Below are 25,925 nucleotides of genomic sequence, written 5' to 3' on the forward strand. Positions count from 1 at the left end.
AAATATTTATTCATGAGAGATACAGAGAGAGGCAGAGACATGGAAGCAGGCTCCCCATGGAAAGCCCAAAGAGGGATTCAATCCCTGGACCCGAGATGACACCCTGAGCTAAAGGCAGATGCTCAACCACTGAGCCACCCAGGCGTCCCTGTGGTTGTAGGTTTTTATTGCTGCTGTATAGTCATTATTTGTGTGACTATATGCCAGAGTCTATCCATTCTACTGGTATTGGGCATTTGGAGAGTTTTCAGTGTCCAGTTATTATGGAAAAAGTTGCCGTGAATATTTTAGAACATGTCTTTTAATGACTGCATACGTGCACTTCTCTTGGATATTTACCTAGGAGTGACTTTGCTGGGTCACCAGGGTTTTGTATGTCAGCTTTAGTAGGCACTCCAAAAAGTTTTCCAAAGTGGTCGTGCAGACTTGCCCTCCTACCAACAGAGTAAGAAATTTCCAGCTGTTCCATATTGTTGTCATACTTGGTATTTTTCTAAAAGGTTCTTCCACATTTATCCTTATTCATTACTGTATATTCCCTTTCTTAGCTTTGCTATAATGCAACAATTGCTTTACAAAATTGCATTCCTATGGACCATTGATGGTCAGTTAGTAATAGAAGTGCAGGGACAACTCTGACCACCATCCAGGCCACTAGTTAGGTGACCAGGCATTGGCTTCATCAAAGGTTTTTTGATCCTCAGGGAACATCTTCCTTTTGACACTGAAGTCTCTGGACAGAAGCCACACTATGTTGATGTTGCCAAGGCTCTTATGATCTTCTGTTGTAATCAAGTGATTGGATTCCCCAGATGCCATCAATTCTGGAACTAGCAGAGGCAGAGCACATATGAGAACTTTGGTCTGGGGATAGGAAGAGGGGAGAGCTGGATTCCCATAATTTGCATAATTAGGGGCTATCTGTACCCCTGCTTTCACAGATACCCAGTAGCTCTAGATCCAGAGGGTTTTCTACTGCCTCAACTTTGAATGTATTAGTCTGGCTTGGGGTGGGAGGGTTCCCCCCTCATGCATAGATTTTCCCTTTCTCTGTTCTAAAGCAGTTGTCACTCCTCTGTCCACATTCTTGCTTCTAAAATGATGATGTCATCAATATATGTTTGTCCACAGCTACGTAGCATTCCATAGTAGGGATACTTGATAACTTATCCAGCCGGTCACTATAGCTGGTGACTCAGATTGTTTCATAGTTTTTACTACTGTCAGCATCACGGAGGTGGACCATCTGAGGTATACATCTTTGGGCTCATTCAGAATTATTCCTGGTTAGAGACTAGTGTGGACAGTGGAGTCGCCCCTTTGGAGTGTTTGGATGGTTTCTGCCAAATTGTCCCCAAGAAAGCTTGAACCAAGTTTCTCACTCATGGCAATCATTCTTGTTTTTCCCTACTCTTGTCAATATTTGGCACAACCATTAAGCTTAACAGTGGCAGAGGTCCCTGCCACTTTGATGGTGGCCATCTGAGTGTGTGATTTTAATTTACATGTCTTGATGTTTGCATTTACCAGAACATGTTGAAATGACACTTTACATGTGTGTAGCCTGAAAGGCCCTTGGGACCTGGGTCCCTGGGCCCTTTCCTCCACCACACACCTCCACCCCCGATGTCTGACTTGCTTCCATAGAAATACAAGGAGGCACAGGGCAGACAGTGACTTGGGGTTGGGGTTACATCTCCCTACCCCCAGCTGCCAACGAGCTCACTAGGCATTCTGAAGATTTCATGACCCCCAGGACCTTCTAAAGTGAGAACCGAGGGCCAGCCTTGGTAGATCCTGGGATTTGGGCAAACCATTGTGCAGTCCAGCATTTTGGAGATGCTGCTATCGTTATTCTTGGCTGAGGCCTATGGGAACCCAGTGGGCAAGCTTTCTCATGCAGAGAATTTAGCCTTCTCTGGAGAGGAGAACTCACCTCCCACCTCCCAGTGAATATTTAAGAGGCACCCTCTTGACCTCTCCAGTGGCTTGCCTGCTTCTGCCAGATTCTACTTTCGGAAACACCCTTTTCCTCTTGTCACTCCCAGGATTAAAGACTTTGAATTGTCCAGCATGAAAGCCAGCTCTCCTTAGCTTGCCACTTAAGCCTTCTGTCCTCCATTTGCCTTTCTGGACCAAATGACCTCCTCAAGAAGTCTCCAGAACTATCTTGTACCAGTGCTAACATTCTCTCCTCTTTGTTGCTGCAAATCCTGTTCATCTCTTAATGCCCTGCATAATCAGAAGTCATGGGTGGTTTGGGGATTCATAGACATAAACTCTAACAGTGCTCTGAGTAAGAAAACACACAAAACACTTTTCTCATTCAAGGTCACTGTAGCACCCAGATGTCTATAACACAATCTATAAAAACAATTTGAGTTTGCTGGACCCTTCCCAGAATATAATTCAATCTTAACTTTCCAGGGCCTCCATTTTTATGTGTCTTTCTGATTCACCCTTTTTCCTTCTTTATTCTTAAGAGGCTGAAGGAGACTTTTATAGAGTAGCCTGAGCAAGCAGGGACTAGGTTTAAAATCAGGCTATTACAATTTAAATAAAAGAACTACAGATACTCATTGTTTACCAAAGTATAGTAACTTATTCCTGCAGTTTACGTAAGATGACTTTAGATGGTGCACAAATAAACTTTAAAGCATTACATAATGGTTATGTATTTATTTTGCTATATGTTGGAAAAATATCTCTAGTATCAAGTTTGTGATTTAGTGGATATTATTATCTGTGGCAGGAATTGCCATTAAAATCTGTCCAAGCTTCCTATGCACACAACCAGACCAGATTTCCTGGTCTTCCTTGCAATTAGATTAGCCATGCGGCTACATTCTTTCCAATGGAATGTGAGTAGAGATGAGGAGTGCCACATCCAGGCCTGGCCCAACCCCCCTGTTCATTCCTCTGTGCTTCTCTTAATTCCAACTGATAAGAATTGGCACCCATGACAACATTAGAAATTATGAGTTAAAAGTGGTAAAGCTGCCATGATCAGGAGTTGGCAAACTGGCCCTTGGGCCAAATTTTGCCTGCCACTTGTCTTTCAAATAAAATTTTATTGAAACACAGCCATGTCCATTTGCCTAGGTGTTATCTATGGCTGCTTTTGCTACAACATCAGATTGAGCGGTTTCCACACAGACCATATGACTCACAAAGCCTAAAGTATTTACTATTTGGTCCTTTACAGAAAACTTTTTCTGACACCTTGGTCAGATCACTGAAGGACAGCTACCTTGTTCACTGAACAGCACCATATTCCTCTACAAAAGCCAAAATAAGCCACTGAAATTCTGGGACTATTTGCAACCATAGTTTACCCTACTCTCACCATATACTCTTACTCTGCAGAAGCTAATTAGGCAATCCCATGTGATTGCTTGATGGAGATGGCATGAGTGTTAACAGTTGGAGACGAAACATCTCCAGTTGTTTGTGCCTTTTGGAATGACCCATGGCTAGTGAAGCACTCCCTTCCAGAAGCCACCCACAGGTCAAAATTTCCCACAGGTCCTCTGCCTCTGTCAATCCTAGGACATGGGCTCATATTTCTTTGTGTGCTTATTTTAGTAGGTACTCTCCATGCGTCTGTTGCATAATTTGTTGGAGAGGTTTGGGGGATAATTTGGAGGCTTCAGAGGTGTCTTCTCCCCTAAGATCTGGCTTGAGAATTAAGGCCAGTTTCTAGGATTTTACTCCTCAGAACATCTATCTCCACATGAGAAACCTTAGAGAGTTTCCCAGGGGAAAAAGCAATAATTCCCACTGAAGAAGAAGAGCTATATTATTTACAGAGCTAATAAGATGCAAGGAGATCATACACATTAAGCAAAACTGAGGTCTGGTGTGAGGCTTTGTAAGCTCCAGCCTCACCCATTACTCTGCAGAATCATCATGAGTCAGGAATGGGCTTCCAGGCTGCAGCCAGACATGGCAAGGTCTGGGAGTGGCTGCCTCTGTTTGCCGAACTGGCTAATGTCACAAGCAGACATGTGATTAAACAGTGGGATTGAGAGAATAATCAATCCCTACCTTTTATATTTTACCAAGACACCCTACAGTTTTGTTTTGTTTTATTTTTTAAGGCTGAGAACCAAGGCTATATTCCCAGGCTGCAAAGATGAGCTGGTCAGGGAAAAAGGTATAATGGTTATGCCTAAATGTGTGTGTGTGTGTGTGTGCGTGTGTGTATGTGTGTGTTGTGCTAAGGGATTTGAAACAGTCTTGTTGTCTGCTTAGGAAGACAAGCCAGTTGTCTCATGTGGATAGAGATAGGGGTCCTCTTTCTTAGGGTGGTCTTTATGATTCATGTTTCTTTTCTGGATGAAAAGGAGGAACCCCAGCCTAGGTCAATCATCATGGAAATAGTCACCCCTGGGGACTGACTCTAATGCTGTCACAAAGTCCTCACCTCTGTCACAGTGCTCCCCTCACTGGCCTGCCGCAATGGCTAGAATGAGTGCAAATTAACATAATTTTTTGAATTTGGGTGGCCAGATGTTTCATTTTAGCTATAACCTATGGCCTTGGCCAAGAACCCATGAAGTTTTTTGAATGGTGTCATGTACTTTTTGGCTGCTGGTTGTCCAGTTCTTTCAGATGTCAATATTGATCTGGCCTGGACAAGAGCAGGCTTGCCAAGTGACACCGGGAAAGTAGTGCAAACATAGAGAAGGCACAGCCACCTCTTGACTGCACCAGCCTGTAACCCTGTTCCACATCTGCTTCCTCTCCATTGACAAGAACACATCTCATGTCTTCAGCTAAATGCAGGAGGATTGGGGTGTGTGATTCCAGGCTGGACAATGACTTCTCAGCAGAAAGTCCATCTTCCCTGGGAGAGGGGTACCATGAAGACTGAGCTAGCAGCAAGCACCTCTGCTGCCCAATCCCTACCTGGCTCAAGAACCCTAGCACTCCTGTTTCCACCCATCCTTCCAGGCAACCTGAGGGTCCAGCAGGGGTCAGCAGGGAAGCGTGGGAGCTTTGAAGGGTGGAGGTAGAGAAGTTACCAGGAGAGAGAAACCACAGGAACTCACCCACAGGTGAATCAAACATGTGCTTAAGAAACCAACAAAGTCATTCTGTCAACAAGGTTTTGACAGCACAGCAGAGTGTCTAAGAACATTACACAGTTTTTTGCTCAATCTCCAGTTCTCCCAATACTTGATGTCTCTTGCCTGGCTGAGTGCCAAGAAATTAATAGTATCAATTCACAGGGTCCCTTTGAGAACCAAGTGAGGTACTGCATGCAAAGCGCTCAGCATCTTGTTTGCCACACGGTGAGCCCTCAATGACTATTTGTCACACAAATGCCTGGATGACTAGAAGTGGCCAATATAAATAAGTAAAAACACAACACAAGAGCCAGGAAATGGCTGCTGTAATACAAATTAGATGTATAACCTTACAGGACGTTTTCTACACAAAGGTATGCTTTTACTAAAATGGGATATTATACATGACTGGGTTGTTAAGTATTTCTTTATTTTATTGAAAGATAATTCATGGGACGTTGGGGTGGCTCAGTGGGTTTAGCATCCAACTCTTGGTTTTAGCTCAGGTCATGATCTCATAGTCCTGGGAAGGAGCCTGGTGTCAGGCTCTGAGCTCAGGGCAGAGTCTGCTTTCCCTCTCCCTTCCCCTTGTTTCTTCTCCCTCCCTCTAAAATAAAAAAAGAATAAAATCTTAAAAAAAAAAAAGATAATGCACATGCCATAAAATTTACCTTTTTTAAGGTCTACGATTCAGTGTTTTTTTAAAAGTATATTCACATAGTTGTGTAATCATCACTGCAGTCTAAACCCAGAACATCTCATCAATCCACAAAGCAGCCTCCTACTTGTTATTAGTCATTTCGCATGCCCTGTCCTCTGCCCTGAGCAACCTTTAATCTTTTTGTCTCCATGCATTTGCTTATGCTGAACTTTTCATATAAATAGAATCATATAATCCGTGGCCCTTCTTGTTTGTGGCTTCTCTCATTAGTATATGGTTTTTCAAGTTCACTCATGTTGTAGCAAAGATCCATACTTCGTTTCTTTCTATGGTTGAATAATATTTCATTGTGTGGAGAGATCACGTTTTATTTATCCATTCACCAGTGGATGGTCATTTGGATTGTTCCCCCTTTGGGGGTATTAGGAATAATGCTGCTCTTTGGGTCTTGTTTTTGAATGGATGTGTTCTCAGTTATCTTGGGTAGATATACCTAGAGTGGAATTACTGGGAATATAGTAATTCTATGTTTCAATTTTGAGGAACCACAAAATTGTATCCTAAAGCAACCTCAAGTATTTTATAACCTGTTTTCCCCCCTTCATAAGAAATCATGACTGTCCATCCTTGTCAGTAAATGGGGCGTGAATCACTAGTCTGAGTGCACAGTATTTCCTTAGCCAGCTGTACCAAACTGCATTTGAAGAATTCCCTTTTGTTGGACATTTAATGATTCTATGAAACAGGCTTTGAACATCTGCCTTGTGCCCTCAGCAGATACACGACACTCTCCCAGATATACCTAGGGCACTTTGCATCCCTGTTTTGGTTCTTTCACCCTGTGCAGCAGCCTACCAAACACACACCATATGTCTTACCCACTTCATGGTGAGCTCCCCTTGAGGAGAAGGAATATCACTTGCATTCATCTCTGTACCCATACCACCTAGCCTAGTGTCCCACATTTGGTAAATGGAGAATGAATGGAATAATAAATAAATGGAAGGATGGATGGATGATTAGAATCAGGGACTGTGGAGACATAGGGTTCATTCACTGTAAAAACATTCTATCCAAAGATCCCTGCCTGGAGGAATAATGCATTCCCTGAACCTGGAGGTATGTGACAGGAGGTTGAGTCACTTGGCATAAATATTGTAAAGTTAATTTAGACATCAAAAGGGAAACCAGATGGGGCACCTGGGCGTCTCGGCTAAGCATCCAACTCTTGATTTTGGCTCAGTTCGTGATCTCATGGGTCATGGGATCAAGCCCCACGTGAGGCTCTGCCCTGGGCAGAGAGTCTGCTTGAAGATTCTCTCCCTCTGCCTCCCATCCCCCACACTCTCCCCTTCCAAATAAATAAATAAATCTGTTTTTTTAAAAAGGAGGGGGGAGAACTGATGAATTCAAGGTGCTTCCAAACTTGAGATATTATGGAAAAGTAGCCCAAGCAGCAAAGATACGTTTGTCCTGAGTTCCCCTGCTGAGCAGCTACGGGACTGGCAATTGCTCTAGAAGTTTTCAAGCTTGTTCTGAGAACCTTGGACCAAAGCCTCTCCCTCTCTAAAAGCACCTGTCTGCTCCTGCCTGCCTTGGGAAATTCACAGTGCCCTAAGGTTAGAGTCCTGCAAGGGAGAAACCCTTATGTAACAGGCTGCTGGACAGGTCTGTGGCTATCTGTAATCAGAGACTCAGGCCTGTTTGGATGAAAGAGGGTAAACTCTGCGTGGGCGTGTCCTAGAGGCCCTGCAGCGGTCCAGAGCAACAGGGCAGAGGGGTGGGACCTGCACTGACTCTTTAAGTGATGTGGGCTGCTTGACGCCTTGGAGCTGCAATCTCACCACGATGTGGCTCTTCGATCTGGTCCTGACCTCCCTCGCCACTTCCATGGCTTGGGGTAAGTCTTCCTGAAATAAATAAATAGCAGGGCACATTTGTAAATACTTGTTCGGGCACAAGGTGGGGGAAAGGCTGGGAGGGGAAGGGTAATGGCAGGTCTGGTTCTGCAGCAGCCCGTGCCCTTTGGACTTCACCCATCCCATGCAGGAAGGCAAAGAGCTAATCTCATGCCTCCCGGATGAGGGTTCCAGAGGGCTCGGTGTATTTTCTTCTTAATTATTCATCTGTGTATGGCTAGATCATGGACAGTGGCCTAGGAGAATATTAATAGTAGTATCCCAGGCTTTCTGCAAGTTGCATCAGGTCACTCTACCTTTAGGGAAGACCTACATTAGCATACTAATGGAAAAACGAAAATCTTCCTTGGATTTCTTTGGGCTACGATAACAAGTACTAATGTAAGTCTTTCCTAAAAGTGAAGTGGCTTCATGCAACATGCAGAAAGACTAGGATAGATAGTCTTTGCTTTGTGCCATTTCAGCTTAGGAAATGTTTCATAGGAATGCTCAACCTGCAGACGGCAGGCAGAGGACCTGTGTGGACTGAGTGGATCTAGAGTGTGTAGGTTTGAATCGCAGCTCAGCACTTACTAGCTGGCTGTCCTCAGGCACCAAGTGTTACTTTTCTGTGTCTTGGCCCCCCAACCCCCAACACGGGAATGATGGCAGTAGCTATGTCATTGGGCTGCTGTGAGGATAAAAAGGTTGTTTCTAAAGAGTGCCTGGTATGGAGAGTACAAACAAAAGATTCATAAATAAAGGAGTTGTGTTTTTTAAGGTTTTATTTGTTTATTCATGAGAGAGAGAGAGAGAGAGAGAGAGAGAGAGAGAGGGAGGAGAGAGGCAGAGACACAGGCAGAGGAAGAAGGAGGCTCCATGCTGGGAACCCGACGTAGGACTGAATCCCAGGTCTCCAGGATCATGCCCTGGGCTGAAGGCGGCGCTAAACCATTGAACCACCCAGGCTGCCCAAGGAGTTGTTTTAAAGTATAGTGCAGTAGTGGAAAACTTGAAGTATGACAAGCCCAGCAGATCAGGAGCCAGCTGCCATAACTTGCCAGGAGGAGGAGGCATGCCCACCACCATCTTGCACCCTGACGTGCAAGATCAGGGTGGGTCAGAGGGAAGAGGAGAAGGGAGGAGGAATTTTGTTGAAGAGCCCTTATCATGGTTGCCAGGGGAAGGAAGAGGTGAGACAGGATAAGCAGGTTTAGAATTGGCAAACTAACCAATTTCAGTGAGTTCTCAGGCACAGAGGCTGCCCATCGTTGCCAGGTACCTGGCCTTGGAGCGATGAGGGCAGGATGGTAGTGGCTTGGGGTATCCGAGGAAGATTTTTAAAGAAGGTGATTGGGGTACCGGCTCTGCTTGCTGGAAAGGAGGTTGATTTCTTTCACTAGGGTTGGCTAACTCTGAGAGGGGCTGTCAGCAAGGCTCTAGATGTCAAGCATCAGCATCCACAAACTAAGACACATAATTACTACAAGAGTGTAAGGACCTCAGAATGCTTCTATGCCAGTTTATAGGCAGGGGAACAGACTCAGAGAGGGAAATGTCTTTGCCTAAGGTCTGCTGGAAAATCATGCTCTGGAATCTGTCTGTGGCACATGAATGGAGAGCCAGGGCTATGAGCATCAGAACCGTGGGGACCCAAGCCCCATCTGCACTTGACCTACATTCTAATAGTAACACTATCAGAAACCTGGTACTGAACTCAAGGACAGAGCAAGAACCGAATTAGGAGTGGCTTGTTTCCTTACTGCTGCTTACCTCCCGGCAAGGCCATCCCATTTCCAGCTTTAGAAAGCCCATATGGGTTATATCTCCATTTCCTGCCTTCTTATCAAATGGGCATGTTGTGAAGGTGAATTTAATTGAACCAGAATGTACATCTGGCACTTAGAAGGTGCTCAGCCTATAAATCTTACAAGTATACTTATGCAATATACTGTAAATCTTAATGTGTACTTATGTAACACAACATGTTTGCTAACTGCTCCTCTTGCCATAACTGTTATACCTCTTACTTCCATCCACCCACTTCCTCAGCCTTGCCCGTTGGGCTTCTGTCCACTTTGTCTCTCTTGCAGGTTACCAATGGATATTCTTCTGTAAAACCTAATCTGGATTACCCTTTCTTGCTCTGCCCACACTCTTTGAGGGAGAGGGTGACCTTTAGTCTGTGTCTAAAAGGGAGTGACTAGAAGGATACCATGCTATAAATCATTCCAGATGAGGGAACTTACACATGGAGGCTGTTGAGGGGCCATGATCAAGAGTCTGAGTGGCCACTTGCACATGCAAGTTGAGGCAGATCACAACAGGTGGAGCCAGGACTGGGGTGGGAGTGGCAGGGAGACAGGGGCAGCTCAGTGGGGAAGAGTTGCCTGCCCCACAAGGATGGAAGAGGTAGGAATCTGACCCCAGGTCTCTCTCCCCTTTGGACAACCCTGTTCATAGCCACCAGGAGAATCCCCTGCCAGATGATGGGTGTCACTCTCTCATATTCCAGAACTGTTCTTTGCTGCTCATTTACCCACTAGATAAAGCCCCAAACCTTAGCCTGGTACTGAGGCCTCCCAGGCCTGATCCTTTCTCACATCCCCATGGACTCCCTCTGGCTCGAATGGGCCCTGTGTTCTTCCTTGGGCCAGCCTTGCATTTTGCCCTCAGAGCCTAGCCTCTGCTCTGCTTTACACCTTTATCCCTCTCTCTCTCTCTCTCTTTTTTTTTTACTTTTTCTTTTGTTAATTTAAATTCAATTAGCCAACATATAGTGCATCATTAGTTTCAGATGTACTGTTCAATAATTCATCAGTTGCCTATAACCCCCAGTGCTCATCACATCACATGCCCTCCTTGATGCCCATCACCCAGTTACCCCATCCCCCCACCTCCCCTCCAGCAGCCCTCAGCATGTTTCCCAGAGTTAAGAATCTCTCATGGTTTGTCTTCCTCTCTAATTTCTTCCTATTCAGATTCCCTCCTTCCCTTATGGTTCTCTGTACTATTTCTCATATTCCACATATGAGTGAAACCATATGATGATTGTCCTTCTCTGACTGACTTATTTCACTCAGTATAATGCCCTCCAGTTCCATCCACATCGGTGTAAATGGTAGGTATTTGTCCTTTCTGATGGCTGAGGAATGTTCCATTGTATACATAGACCACATCTTCTTCATCCATCATCTGTTGATGGACATCGAGGCTCCTTCCACAGTTTGGCTTTTGTGGACATTGCTGCTATGAACATTGGGGTGCAGGTGTCCTGTTGTTTCATACATATGTATCTTTGGGGTAAATACCCAGTAGTGCAATTGCTGGGTTATAGGGTAGCTCTATTTTTAACTTCTTGAGGAACTTCCACACTGTTTTCCAGATTGGCTGCACCAGCTTGCATTCCCACCAACAGTGTATGAGGGTTCCCCTTTCTCCACATCCTTGCCAACATTTGATGTTTCCTGTCTTGTTAATTTTAGCCATTCTCACCGGTGTAAAGTGGTATCTCACTGTGGTTTTGATTTGTATTTCCCTGATGGCAAGTCATGTGGAGCATTTTTTCTTGTGTCTGTTGGTCATTTGTAAGTCTTCTTTCGAGAAATGCCTATTCATGTCTTCTGCCCATTTTTTGATTGGATTATTTGTTTATCATCCCCTCTTCTATCTCCTGCTGTTTGGTACAACCTCTCCCACTGCCAGTCCCAGCTCTAAGGGCACTGCTTCCACTGATGCCACCAATTTGAAGGCATCCCTGCCTCTTCTGATCCCTGTGGGACTTTCCTGGTACCTCTCTCAGGTTGCTGGCCCTTTCCTTCCCCCATGTAGGGTCGTGTATGTTTGTGAATCATACTCCATACAAGGGTCAGAGATCCTGAGAGAAGAGACTGCCTTCTGTTCATGCTTTCAGCCAACATGCACCTCAGTGCCCAGGTCCCAATGGATAATTGTTTCCAGAGGCTCCTAGGAGTGGCAACCAAATGGCTTATTCCTCTCAGCAGCTCTTCTTCTTGCATTTCTTTTTTACCTGATGCAGTTCTACCTCCAATTCCAATTTGCTCCCCTAGATCATGCCAAGTAAGGAATGACAGTTAACCTCATCTCTTTACATGGAATAAACTGAGGCCTCAAGGGTTTAGGTGACTAATTCAAGGTCACAAGCTTAAAGCAAGAAGAACCACTTGGAGCCCAGGTCAGACCTCTTGCGGCTGATGTGTCCTCTTAACTCTGGATGTCCCACAGGGTACCCGTCCTTGCCACCTGTGGTGGACACTGTGCAAGGCAAAGTCCTGGGCAAGTATGTCAGCTTAGAAGGATTTGCACAGCCTGTGGCCGTCTTCCTGGGAGTCCCTTTTGCCAAGCCTCCTCTTGGACCACTGAGGTTTGCTCCACCACAGGCTGCAGAGCCATGGAACTTCGTGAAGAATACCACCTCATACCCTCCTATGTAAGTTGGCATCTTTCAGTGGGCTTCCACGTGAGGCAGGAGGAGCCAAGGCAAAGTGCTGAGTGGCTTTGTTCTGAAATCCCCAAGCTGTTGTAAATCTTGAAAAACCTTCCAGAACTCACAGCAGTCTAGAGCTTGTTATTCAACAAAATGTCCTCCTTATTGAGCACATTCTAGGTTTCCTAGGATCCATGAATGAACAGAAAAGTATCCCTACCTTCATGGAGCTTGCATTCCAGCGTGGGTGAGGGAGGATAGATGACCAACAAAAAAACCCACAAATCAATGAATAAATTATGCAATATGTGCCTTGGGGACAAAAAAGAAATCGAGCAAGTGAGGAAGATCAGATTAATGATTCTGTTTATTCTCCTGCCTAGAACTTTGCCAAAGCTGGGGAACAGGGGTGGAGTAGGCGTGTGTGGGTGGAGAATGCTTTGGGGAGTTGATCCGTAAAGTTCTCAACTCCCAAGTGTGTCTAAGTACCTAATCATGGAGCAGAGCAAAGGTTGGTGTGTCCCAATTACCATGACCAGACTAGGCAAAGATGCCCACAGATGCCTCCCCTGGCACCTCAGATGCCTCCATGTATCCATTCCGACCTTATTCACCTCAGCAAGGGCATTCTGGAAATTTCCCAGGTCCTGCTCTTTGCTGCCTTCCTTTCTTCTCTTCTTCCTCCCTCCCTCCCTTCCTTTCTTTTGTTTTAAAAAATAATATTTGCTCTTTTTATTTCCTGATTGCCATTGTAATACCTACCTATTACAGAAAAGGAAGTACAGGTCAGTAAAAGTAAGAAAATGAAAATCACATACAATTCCTCCACCCAGAGAGAGAACCGCTAATCATATTTTAGGTTCTGTTCTTCCAGTCTTTTATCTGTGGCATATTTTCTCCCTTAAAAATAGAATCCGTAAGATTCTGCACTCAATTCCAATGTGTGGGTTTTTCCCCACACACCAAGAAATAATTATTCAACACCAGCTGCTTCTCCTATAATTCAACTAATTCTTACACTGTTCTGCCTGGAGATAGTGTCAGATCCCACAGGTCAAGGACTCACCCACAAGACTGTTCTCTGCTTTTGATATCAATCACGAGTCCAAGTTGCCATCTTGTGACCTTGGCTATAAATCATAAGTTCCTATGACTCCCTCCTTGGGTTCCATCAGTTGGCAAGAGTGGTCACAGAATTCAGGAAACTGGTTAATTCACTACATTACCAGTTCATTACAAAGGTTATCAGGGGATATGAATCAATAGCCAGATGAAGAGATCCATGGCGGGGAGGTCCTGAATAAAGAAGCTACTGTCCTTCTAGAGTTGGGGGTCCAGTGTAGTGGCTGTGGAAGCTTTATTTGGTTCACCAACTTGGAAGCTCTTTGAACTCTGTCCTGTGTGTTTTTTTAAGGAGGCTTTGTTATGTAGCCATGACTGATGAAACCAGTGGCCATTGTCCACCATTCAACCTCCAGCCCCACCCCTGCTCCCCAGAGGTCAGGGAGAAAGAACTGCCAAGTCCAACCCTCTAATCACTGGGTAGTTCATCTGGCAACCAGCCCCTAGTCTTAACAGTGATTAGAAGTCCCCTTATTAACATAATAAAGATATCTTTATTGTTTCCTTCACAAAGGAAACACTAAGGGTTTTAGGGAGCCTGTGCCCAAAATGGGTTGGAAGCAAGATATACATTTATTGTAAATCACAATATTGCATCACATGATACAGATAGTTTGGATGCCTATTTTGCTCATTTACAAATATATTAGGAACATCCTTCTATGTCATTAAATACTGTAGCTGAACTTGTAATAGCTGAATTACAGTGGGTCTTGGATCATAATCTTGGTCTCTTGTTTGGGATCATTAAATTGTTCTTGATGTTTTTGATAGTATAAGTAGCACTCTAATGAATATCCCGCAGCTAAATCTTCATGCACACTCATGAATATTTTTGGATAAGTTTGAAGAAATGACATTTCTGAGTAAAAGAGTATGCACCTTCTGTTTACATTTCCTTCCAGAAACGTTCCAGCAACACTCCTTCCATTGATATATGAAAACCTCCACTTGCCAGACCTTTGGCAATGCTTGGGGTTATTTGAAAAAAATGCCTTTTGGCTATTGGATAGGCAAAACAATAGTAATTATTATTTTCATTATAATTATATATAACTTTCCTATTTGTTCTGCATTTATTTGAACACTAGTGACCTTGAACTCTTTTTCCCTTTTTTGACATTTGATTTTCTTTTTTTATGAATGTTTGGCTCCTTGCTCTGGTGATCAGGGGAAAGGTCCCTTAGGATAAAAATTAAGAAGTCATTTTTGGGGGCTCTGATTTTGCCACTTGGCAGCAGAGTGATTCAGTGGCCTCATTGAACACAATGGGGCCAGTGATATCCACATTCTGGTACCTTGAGATCTGGAAATGTTCTTTAGAATGTCCTTAGAAATATCATGTACTACATAGTACAGATCTTTCTGACTGTGTGACCTTGGGTATGTCCTCTAAACTCTCTGTGCCTCAGTGTCCTCAACTGTAAAATGGGGAAAATAATAGACTCTGTGTTAGGGGGCTTGCCATGGGAGGATTAAGTGAGTTAGTACATAAAGAGCACTTACAGCACTTACAGCACCTGGCATGCTGGGAGGGTCATAAATCTTACCAGTTTTAATCTGTGCTGGATCTTTAAGATCCCTTATCAAGGAAACGAATAGTGCTTGCCTAGGATGGATAGATTTTTAGCATGTCAGTACTCAGGACTTCAAGATCCTTCTGGAAATCACTTCCCTCACATAGACCTGGCAGGCTGAAGCCAAAGCAGGCAACAAATTCGCCCAAGGTCAGCCAGACGATTTGCAAGTGAGGCAGGACTAGAACACAGTTCTCCTGAGATTGCCCCATATGTATTTCATCCCTGACCTGCTGTGGGTCCTAAAGGTCTGCCATTTGAGTGACTTCTCAGGGATTACGAAAGGCTGCCATGGACTAGAACATGCTTACCTGGTGGAAGACCTGTTTACCTGGAACCCAGCTGGGATGCATCTGGGTGTATAGGAAATGGTCCACTCCCAGGTGGTCGGTGTGGGGACAGCCTCCTGTCCTTGACCCAGGTTATCTCAAAGACTCTAGGAAGGGGCCAGGTACTAAGCCTTCTTACTACACACAGTCCCAGGATACTTGAGTGAGCCTCAGGGGCCTCCACCCCCACCCCCCACCCGGGAAGCCTCCTCACCATCCCAGCGTCTCCAGCCTGGTAGGAAAAACTCTATTTAGTAGCCTCAACCTGCCAGGAGACATCTTGCTCAGCTCTGAGTGCAGCTCAGAACTTCCTTGCCCTCCCCTCCCCAGGTGCTCCCAGGACGCAGTGGGAGGTCAGGTGCTCTCAGAACTCTTTACCAACAGAAAGGACAACATTCCTCTCAAGTTTTCTGAAGACTGCCTTTACCTCAATATTTACACTCCCGCTGACTTGACAAAGAACAGCAGGCTGCCGGTAAGCAGAAGGTTCCAGTCTTCTGGTGTCGACTGTAAGAGGGGGAAGGCAGCTTGGGTGGGAGCTGTTCTGGGGACCCCAGGGCTTCCTAACCCACCACAGCCAGACCTCGTGACCACAAGAAATGCAAGCTTTCCGTACCTCAGTTTCCCCTAGTGGCAGACGTAGGGGCTCTGGAGGGAAGTAGCTGTACTTCTGCCATGCGTACCGTAGCTTTTCCAAATTTTTTTTTTTTTTTTTTTTCTGATAGAAGGACCAGAATGATTACTCTCAGAGATAAGCCAATCTTTCCTGTACAGGTAGAAGGCCTGAGGCCCAGAAAGGCAGGGACGGGGGTGTTGAGATCAAACGGTGGGATGGGCAGGACCAGAGCATAGGCCTTCTGAATTCACACCAGTGCTCTTGGACACAGACTAGGAAGTGAGCCTGTGGGAGCCCTTTCCTCAGCACATTAAGACACTTCTCTAAGAAAGTTCCAGGGTCCCTGAGAGGTGTTGGGCGAAGAACCCGGGCGATCCAGGCAATGCATCCTTTTGCCTCTGGCCAAATATCTGGGATTTTATTGTATTCCTTCCTTAATGGCCTTTGGCACGGCTGATGACACAGTGAGTCAGCATTTCTAGAATAAAGGAGGCCCAGAGATGGGGGCAACTCCAGACCCAGGCTGGGGCTTGGAGGAGATCTGGAAAAGGAGGTGATCCTTGGGGTGGAGAGGTGTGGGGTTGTTAGCACCCAGCCAGCTTCCAGAAGCACACCTGTGGGGAAGGGCACCTGTGAACTTGTGAGCAGAAGTTAGCACTGCACATGCTTGGCTCAATGAGATGGGACCTGGCCCTGCTTCCTTAGAACAGGCTAATCACCTAGGAGTATTCAGTGATGCATATCAGGCTTTGTCTCTGCTGGCAAGTGCGCAGGGCAAGCACTCCTGAAGCATTAGTTAGAGTCAAAGGGAGGATCTTACTCCTATCCTAGCAGCAGGCCCACTGCACCATGGCCAACGGCTGCAGCGTGCTGGGTGGCTCAACAGGTGGGCTCCAGGGCCAGACCATGTGGGTCCAAGTCTGCTTCTGCTGTTTATTAGCTATGTGACCTCAGGCAGGTTAAGTGCCTCAGTTTTCTTATCTGTTAAGGGTACAGTATTAGTCCCTCCCTCATGGAATGTACTTGGCACATAGTTTGTGTTACAAATTCTTTCCTGGCTCTTTGAGCTCTTACAATGCCAGAGCCAAGCATGATGAATAGCTCTATCTACCCTCACCCTCAATTCTTACCACTATCCCCGACATAGAGTAGGTCCTCAGATCACATTAGTCAAATGATTGAAGACTTACTGGAGGAGGTGGATTTTAGGCTGGGCTTTGGATGGGTGGGATTTGGGGATGCAGAGGAGGCAGATGGAAGGCATACTCAAAACAGATCCCATTGGGGGCCTGAGAGCAGTTTAATTCACCACACAAGACATAACTAAGATGAAGCTGAAGTACAGGGCTCTGGCGGGCAGAGTAAGCCCAAGGGAGGAGTCCGGGCATGAGAGTGATGACAGTGTTGGGAACAAGATGACACACCATGACTGTTCCCATGACGATGCTCTGCGGTGTGAAGAGCCTGGTGGCACCAGGGCTGGGGACACAGGGGTAGCCAGGATGTACTGGGTGGGGTAGTGGCCTGCGCCCCACTTGGGGGTACTGGGGAGAACAGTTGCCTGCTCCAACTTTGCTGGGGACTGGTGCACTTCCGGTAATGACCTCCTTGATTCACTGTCAAGAGGTGGGCAACGAAACCAGACAACCTCCTGAGGTCCTGCCTGGTGCTGCTTCCTCTAACGGGCTCGGTTGCTTCCTTCTTGTCCAGGTGATGGTGTGGATCCACGGAGGGGGTCTGGTGGTGGGCGGGGCATCAACCTATGATGGGCTGGCCCTCTCTGCCCACGAAAACGTGGTGGTGGTGACAATTCAGTACCGCCTGGGCATCTGGGGATTCTTCAGGTAAGATTCTGGACAGCCCTCACTGCACACTGGCCCCCAAAGCAAGGGTACTAGGTGTTCAGCTCTAGCCATGTCAGCCCTCAGAGAGATCTTTGCCAGGGTCCCTAGTAAATTGGGATATATTGGTCCCAAGTCCCTTTGTAATTGGGCTCTACTTACCTTCTCGTCCCCTAGCCACACTGGGCCACTTCTGAGTTTTTCATAGGTGCTGTTCCCTCTAACTGGAATGCCTGTTTTAGATGACAAGCTTCTATTCATTCTGCAAGGCCCCACCCAGATGTCACCCCTCTGAGATACTCCTCTTTTTTCCCCCTTGGGCTGTCCCAGCACATCACACACCTCTGTAGAAGCAGTTAGCATGCAGTACAGCCCTTAGAGGCTTACGTGTCTTACCTGGCAGGAAAGGAAGGAAGGAGCATCCTTGAGGCACAAGCTCAGTGCATCCTTGTGGGTAAAGGAACAGGTGCCTGGAGCTGAAGATTGGCAGAGCACCTGACCCCAGCAGACAACCCTCCTGGGAGGCATGTCAGGCCCACTCATCCCATTTCCTTTTGGGAATTTGGCACACCCATGGGTGAAGGCAAAGAGGCTTCCCCAGCGAGTGTCCTTGGGGCAGGAACCAGTGTTCCCGCCGGACACAGGTACCGTGAGCCTCTCCTGAATTCACTGGCCACTGCACCTCCGACCCTGAGATGGGTGCTGGGTGGGCTGGGGGAGGGGTGGGCTTCTCACCCAGGGAGGATTATCTCAGGTGAGTCATATCCCCAGGGTATATCACCTTCATTGAGACCCCTCTTCTCTCCCACTTGTGGCCTGTCTCTGCTCCCCATTACAATAACACTGCTACGTTAGCTCTTCCTGCCACTCCTCCTCCCCATCTGCCCCCTGCCCACCCTGGTCAGGGTTCAGCTCCAAACATCCTGCTGTATTCTGGCCGAGGTCACTGGTGACCCAACAGCGTTTGGGCCAACCTTGGGGACATCCACATGTGATTCCTCACACATGGTCCTCCAGCCTCTGTGTACATCTCTCTGCCCGTCTCCACTGGTTCCCTGGGTGACATCAAGAGCCACACTCGGAGCTCCCTTATCAGCCCCTGTGTCTCCTTTGAAACCCAGATGTACCTCGCTAACTACCACCTTGCACCTGTTGCCACCTCAGAAGGGTACCTCACTCCACGGGGACAACTTGACCCTTGACTCCCACTGTTCCTTCCCTGACACTTTCCTATTTTGCCCACAGCACCTCCTCTTGGCTGCTGGCAACACCACACCCCACTTCTACCTGCGTGAGATAGAAGGCTTGTGGTCAGCCTTGACTTCTTTTTTTCTCACTCCTCACATCCAGTCAGGGTCAGCGGATCCTCTTGGTTCGACCTTTAAAATATATTCAGAATCCAACCATTCTCACCTCCTCCCTTATGCCCCCTAATCAAAGCCCTCTGTGTCTCTCTCCTAGAGGGTTGTAATAACCACCTACTTTTATAACCTGCTACTTTGATGCTATGTCTGATCCACACAATAGCCAGAGTGATCATTTAAGACATAAATGGAATTTTGTCATTGCCCTGAAATGGCTTCCCACATTATTGACGATGCCATCAAAGCTCTTACCAAGGCCCACAGAGTCTTTTAGCTGCATGTCCTACACTTCTATCCACCAGACCCCAGGGCATTGTACTGCCTGTTCCTTCAGCCTGGAATTTCCTTCTTTGGATATTTTGTAAGGCTCATGTGCCCATTCATTCAATGAATGAATGAATGAATTCATTCATTCATTCATTCATTCTTTTCAAGTGCCACGCTTCCCTCAAAGAGACCTTTCTTGGTCATGTGATCTGAAATAGGACCCCACTGCTCCACCTCTGTCTTTTCCCTTACCCCATTTTATTTTTCCTGGAAGTACTTTCACTACCTGATGTTATTTATCTGTTTGTTTGTGATCTGTAGTGTGGGCTTTGTATAGTCAGAGATTTTGCCTATTTTGTTCTCAGATGTACCCCTAGTCCTTAGAACAGTGTTTTGCACAAAACAGATGTTCAGTAAATAGGCGAGTAAATCTAGAACCCTACAACAGAACAGTGCTACAGGAATGGAAGACAGAAGAAGACTCTTGTGGAAGGCTGGCCTTTTTCTAGAAGGCTCACTGAGAGCCCTCAGCTTCACCTATGCCATGAAATCTGTGTTCGCACCACTGCCCCATTCTTACAGCACAGGGGATGAACATGGCCGCGGAAACTGGGGTCACTTGGACCAGTTGGCTGCACTTCGCTGGGTTCAGGAGAACATTGCCAACTTTGGAGGGAATCCAGGTTCTGTGACCATCTTCGGAGAGTCGGCGGGAGGTGAAAGCGTCTCCGTTCTTGTAAGTGTTCCCAGCCCTGATATAGCTGCTCCTGGGACCCCTGGGAGCCTTTTGATCAATTAGCACCTTTACATACAAGGCCTGGATTCAGGGCTACCCTTACTCTGCACAGGATCAGTTGGTGGAGGGCTCATGGTGAAACTCTCCTTGGCCCCCAGGAGGCTCAGAGCCCAGGCTAGCATCCTGGGCCTTAAGAATCTCTGGCCACAGCTACAGCAATGATACTCCTCCTCTTACGTGGTAGAGCAGTCTCTCTCTCTCTCTCTCTCTCTCTCTCTCTCTCTCTCACCTTCCTACTCATTTTAACATTGGGACTCACTTCACTTCTCCTGGCAAGTAGAGGTGGGTATAGATTCTGAGCAAGAGTTAGACAAAGTGCCACTGTTCAGCCAGAAGCCAGGTCTGCATGTCAGGGGGTAGGAGCACCAACAACAGGTCGGGGCCTCCCACGAGGACAGCCACCTCTGGGACTGAGAGGTGGAGCCAAGCTGGGGGGATCAGGGAGGATGGCACAGCGGTGTAGGCACCTGGAGCTCCTGGGGTCCTGGTGTTGGGGGAGTGGGGATGTGGGGGGGCTACTGAGGGAAGTAGGGATGGGAACCAGATGAGAAAGTGTTAGGAGCCCTAAATACCCTCCAGCTCCCTCACTGTTGAGCAGAGGGTCAGCTATGACTGTATTTTTTGACATATGTATCAGTTTCCTTATTGAATATTCAGAGGGAAATGTTTTTATATTTTATTAAGTGGAGGAAAAGGAAAAGTATAGATGAGTCCAAAGAAGAAAAAAAAAAAAAAAAAAAAGCATTACCCAGGGAAGCTCACCACAGACATCTTGGGACTTATCTTTCTAGTTCTTTTTCACATATCTAGCCATCTACTGATCTATCATCTGCCTACCTATCTTAAGATTTTTTTTAAAAAAAGAATTTATTTATTCATGAGAGACACAGAAAGAGAGGCAGAGACACAGGCAGAGGGAGAAGCAGGCTCCTTGTGGGGAGGCCGATGCAGGACTTGATCCCCGGACCTGGGATCACACCCTGAGCTAAAGGCAGTTGCTCAACCACTGCGCCACCCAGGTGTCCCCCTCTTAAGATTTTTAAACAAAAACCTTCCTTCACATGCATATCCTATAACAGAAACATTTCCCTAAACATTAAGTACTGTTCCATTAATATCATTTTGTTAGATGTTCCGTGGGATTCCATGGTATAGATTTGAATAGCCTTCCACAGTAAAAATGAAAAATCGTTTATTCTCTCAATCTCATAATATTGGAACCTTGAGTTATTTCCAATTATCTTATAAACGTTATGAGCATTCTTGGAAATCATTGTGTGCCTCCATGATCTCTCTTCTTAGAATAAATCCCAAATAATGGAAATGGGGAATCAGAGCTGTGTCTTCAGAGTGTTGCTAGGAGTTACCACGCTGTCTTTCAATGCTTCTGATGTTAGAATCAGCGCATGCTGCACAATTCCTGTCCTTCCTTCACTGTCCTGCTGGCTCCCAGCTCAGATTCTCTGGGAGAAGCTGAGCCCCAGTGTCAGCCTGGGAACAGGCCAGGCCAGGCGAAGACCTGTCGTGTTCGCTGAATGCCAGAGTCTTCAGGGGAACGGGTGGGGCAGAGCTAAGGATGAAGTAGCTCTTGAAGATCCCCTCCTCATGAGCATAAACTCTCTTCCGATCCACTCTCCTGCCAGGTGCTATCTCCTCTGGCCAAGAACCTCTTCCATCGGGCCATCTCTGAGAGTGGTGTGGCCCTCACTGCTGCCTTGGTTAAGAAAGACATGAAGGACACAGCTCAGGTAGGTCTCATGCTGGACCACCTCCACACCCTTTGCCCTGCTCTCCTGGAATCTTCAGATGCCTTTCTGGCCATGGGATCTGGCTGGCATCCTCTAGGAATCACAGAAGTCAGAACAGTTGAGTGGAAGGGCAAAGAGACACCTCAGCCAGCCTCCCAGTTTTACCACTGAGCAACCTGGGCAGACAGTGGAAGCAGCTTGCCAAGGTCACTGAGTGATCAGGGCAGAGCTGGGAACTCAAACACAGGACTCTGGGCTGCCAGCGCAGCACGCTGTCCGCTGAGCACTCTTCCCAAAGTGTGCCAGGGCGGGTGCCAGGCCGCACAGTAGGCAGTGGACCGCCACTGGGTCTTGTCTCTCTCAGGATCTGAGTTCTGATGAACCCATTTGCAGCACGTGAGCCTGGAGTGGCTCTTCCTTAAGTGCCTCGGGGTTGGGGTGGGTTCCTGGGGAACTCATTCATTTATTCATCACATAATTTTGATACAGTCAGACATCAGGCAGCCTCATGAAGTTCGCATTCTATCAGAGAAGACAGATTAGTGATTGTGTAATCACACAGATGATAAAATCTCAACTGACAAGAGCAGTAAGCAGAGGTATCTGATGTCATAATGCAATCCAAAAGGAGCCCCTCATCTACCGTGCAGGGTGAGGTTATCATGAACGGCTTCCTGAAAAGAAATTTGAATCCGGGCAGTGTGATTCTGGATTCCACGCCCTTAAGCCCCACTCTGTGTTCCTCCCTTTAGACGCTCCGTTCTGAGATCCTTCTGCCCATTTTAACAGACATAAGGTAACAGAGACAGAGCTTGTTTAATTGGCATGAGTGGGACTCAGAACTGTCACTTGCTGGTCTAGAGTATTTTCCGCTCCCCCACCCTGCAGCCTTTGGAAATGAAGGTTGGGGAAGAACACCTCTTTATTGATTGAGGGAAGGGACATGGCTCTTGAGATCTGCCGTTGCTTGTGATCTCTGCAGCAAATTGCTGTCTTTGCTGGATGTAAAAGCACCACGTCGGCTGTCCTTGTTCACTGCCTGCGCCAGAAGACGGAAGATGAGCTCTTGGAGGTTTCACTGAAGTTGGTAGGTGTATTCATTCGAATGACACACAAGCCCCCCACCCAGATAGTCTTCAGTATTTCAACTTTCCCCTTGCCTCTGCCCTGGAAAAACTACCTGGGACAGTGTCTGGCCACCAGGGAACAGTATCAGCTTCTGGATCTGAATGGGAATTTCTTTTTTCTTTGTTATTACGAAGTATCTCAAACACTTGCAAAGTCGAAAAACAATATAATGAACAAATGGTAAAATAATCTCTCACCTCAATCAAAGCTTACTATTTTTCCATTCTTGTTTCTAAATGTATTTTTAAGAAATTAAGTATCACATATTCCCAGAGGTAATTACTGTTCTGAATTTTGAGGATGGGATATTAAGAAAAAAGAGTTTAAGAAAGGTTGTCACAATGTATCTTGCTTAATTTAGAAACTACCTCAATTATAACCCAGGGGAGGCTCAGTTTTCTAACTTTTTTGAGACTCTGCCTCAATTGTGCTTTTGTGTATGGATAACCATACATCCACCCACCCATCCATCTATCCTTCCATCCAACCACCATTCATCCATCAATCTATTCATCATCTTAATATCCATCTATTCATCTACCAGTCTATCCAATTCATCAATATTCTTTCATCCATTTAATATCAATCCATCCATAACTTTCATTCATTTCAATCATCTATGTCTCATCCAACCACCATACAGCTTCACTCCATCATTCAACCATCCAGAATCAATGACCCATCCATCACCTAGTCTGCTAGTTATTATTCATTTATCTACCAATCCATCCAGTTCATTTACATTCTGTTTATTGACCAGCTCCATCCATCATCTAGCCATTCCTCCATCCATCTGCCTATCTATCCATCTGTCCATCCCTCCATCCATCCATTTTAGGTGAATGGTGATAACTGGGTGGGTGATGCAGACATTAATCAGATATAGTCTCTGCTGACAAGGAGCTATCCAAGGAGAAAGACATTCATATACTTCATGGGTTAAGGGTGATGGAAGTATAGAGGGAGGAAATGCTCATAATAGTCAGCAAGGATGCTTCACAGAGGAGGTGACATTTGAGGACTGGATGGATGGCTATGACAGTGTGTCATCATGAGGACATGCAGAGAATACAGCAGGAAGGCACAATAAGATGGGACACCTGGGTGGCTCAGCAATTGAGCATCTGCCTTTGGCTCAGGTCATGATCCTGGGGTCCCGGGATTGAGTCTTACATTGGGCTCCCTGTGAGGAACCTGTTTCTCCCTCTGCCTGTGTCTCTGCCTTTCTCTCTCTGTGTCTCTCATGAATAAATAAATAAATCTTTTTTTAAAGGAAGGCACAATAGAAACTATTCCCACTGTGGGGGAATATTCTTTATTCAAAGAATAAAAACACAACCGTCTCTGATTCCTGGGAAGAAGCAGGCTTATTTTAGCAATTCTCCATTGGCTTCAGAGGACCCAGCTTATAAGGGAGAGTTGGCAAGTTAGAAAAAAAACCCCAGAGAACATAAGAGCCCATGATATCCTTGTGAGATTTTTCTGAGATCCTGTAGAGTGTTTCCATGATTATCCACTCTCCCAAAACACACACAAACACATAGGCACACACACACACAACACACACACACACACACCTCTGACTGGTAAGGCATTCTTTGGATGCACTGATCACCTTATTTGAGCCTGAGAAACCAAGCTGCAAGCTGCAAGGCTACATTGGAATCAGATCAGACAGTAGAGTCTAGTGCCAGAGGCCTGGCCCAGGGGTCCAGGAGTCTCCTCAGGAGAGAGGGGTATTCCCGAGGTCACATTCACACCCTTCTCCCAAGAGGGAATAGTGAGCTGACAAGCTCACTGAAATTCACCTCACTCTGTGCTTCTCTTTATTGCATATTTGCTGAGATTACACTGATTGTAATGTTACCCTGTAGCTAATAGGTCTGCCAGCATACAGCACTGAGTGACCAATAAGTAAGCTTGTGTAAGTCAGGACTTTCTGATGCAGGATGAGGAAATTCATCTCAAAGTACCTTGAGTGGAAAAAGAATAGTGTTATAACAAAATCTTCAGGTAACTAACTGAAAACTATAGTTCAGGAGTACATGGCTTCAGGCATGGCTGGATCCAGATGCACATATGACATTATTAAGAATATATCTGCTCTATCCTTCAGCTTTTTTTTTTTTCTCTCTAGTATTGGCTTCACTGTCAGGCAAGTTTGTTCCCTGGGGAGGCTAAAGACAGCGATAGCATCTAGACTTATACTGTATCTGTTTAGACACCATTCACAATAATTCCACCAAAGTTTTGGGGTAAAGTCTGTTGGACTGACATGGGTACGTGCCCATACCTGAACTAATTTCTGTGATCAGGGAGATGGGGCACCCCCGGTCATTTATAGATGCCTGGATTTGTGGGGCAAGAGTGGCGAAGAGGGAGGCGCCCCAAAGGATGACTGGGGTAGTGTTGCCAGGGGAACATGGTGGTTGCCATGGGAAATGGGTGGAGGGCAGGGCAGGCAGGAACAGCAGACAGATGGCCTCTCCAGCAGTCCCCTCCCCCAACCCACACCTACACCTGTACCTCTACCCAGGGGAGCCAGTATCCTGCCCACTTCCTCTCTGCCCAGCCAGGCTGGCACCGGGAGGGAGAACATGACACCTTTGGCGCACTGTTCACAAAGATCGGCTTTTGTCCCTGGAAGCCTTCTCATGCACACCCTCTGTCTTTGTCTTCACAGAAATTTTTCACTCTTGATTTATTTGGAGACCCCAGAGAGGTAAGGCTTTTTGGTTTCTTGATTACAGGTTTTAAGTCTTGATGTATGATTTATGCTCCAGTTAAATATGAATGAAAAGAATCCTCCCCCGTGGCTCATGGTGACTCCTTGTGTCTACATTGCCAAGGCCCAGAGAGGGCCAGCGACTTGCCTGGATAACACAGCAGGTGGACCAGATGCTGGACTGGAGCAGATTCCCCCGACTCCCGGTCCAGTGCTCCCAGTTATCAACTCTGTGTCCCCTGGGCCCAGCCTGCCCCCTACTCCTTGTTTACATTTCCCACTCCCAAAAATGCCCCTCGGGAAAGGACTGGGCTAGAAACTTCCACTCTGGGGT

At 46.3% G+C, this 25,925-nt stretch overlaps 1 protein-coding gene across 1 annotated transcript in view; it reads left to right on the forward strand.

Moving 5' to 3' along the window:
• The first annotated feature begins 7,409 nt into the window (after nt 1–7,409).
• CES1 (carboxylesterase 1) overlaps nt 7,410–25,925 on the forward strand; it is a 29,479-nt gene continuing 10,963 nt past the window's right edge. Inside the window, exons 1-8 of the mRNA XM_077898382.1 lie at nt 7,410–7,633; nt 11,877–12,081; nt 15,437–15,581; nt 17,433–17,566; nt 19,777–19,930; nt 21,634–21,738; nt 22,721–22,825; nt 25,550–25,588. Of these exons, the coding sequence (XP_077754508.1) occupies nt 7,582–7,633; nt 11,877–12,081; nt 15,437–15,581; nt 17,433–17,566; nt 19,777–19,930; nt 21,634–21,738; nt 22,721–22,825; nt 25,550–25,588 (939 nt within the window). The 5' untranslated portion in view covers nt 7,410–7,581. The remainder of the gene's footprint in view (nt 7,634–11,876; nt 12,082–15,436; nt 15,582–17,432; nt 17,567–19,776; nt 19,931–21,633; nt 21,739–22,720; nt 22,826–25,549; nt 25,589–25,925) is intronic.

This window comes from Canis aureus, chromosome 5, assembly GCF_053574225.1.
Source record: "Canis aureus isolate CA01 chromosome 5, VMU_Caureus_v.1.0, whole genome shotgun sequence".
NCBI classification, from domain to species: Eukaryota; Metazoa; Chordata; class Mammalia; order Carnivora; family Canidae; genus Canis; species Canis aureus.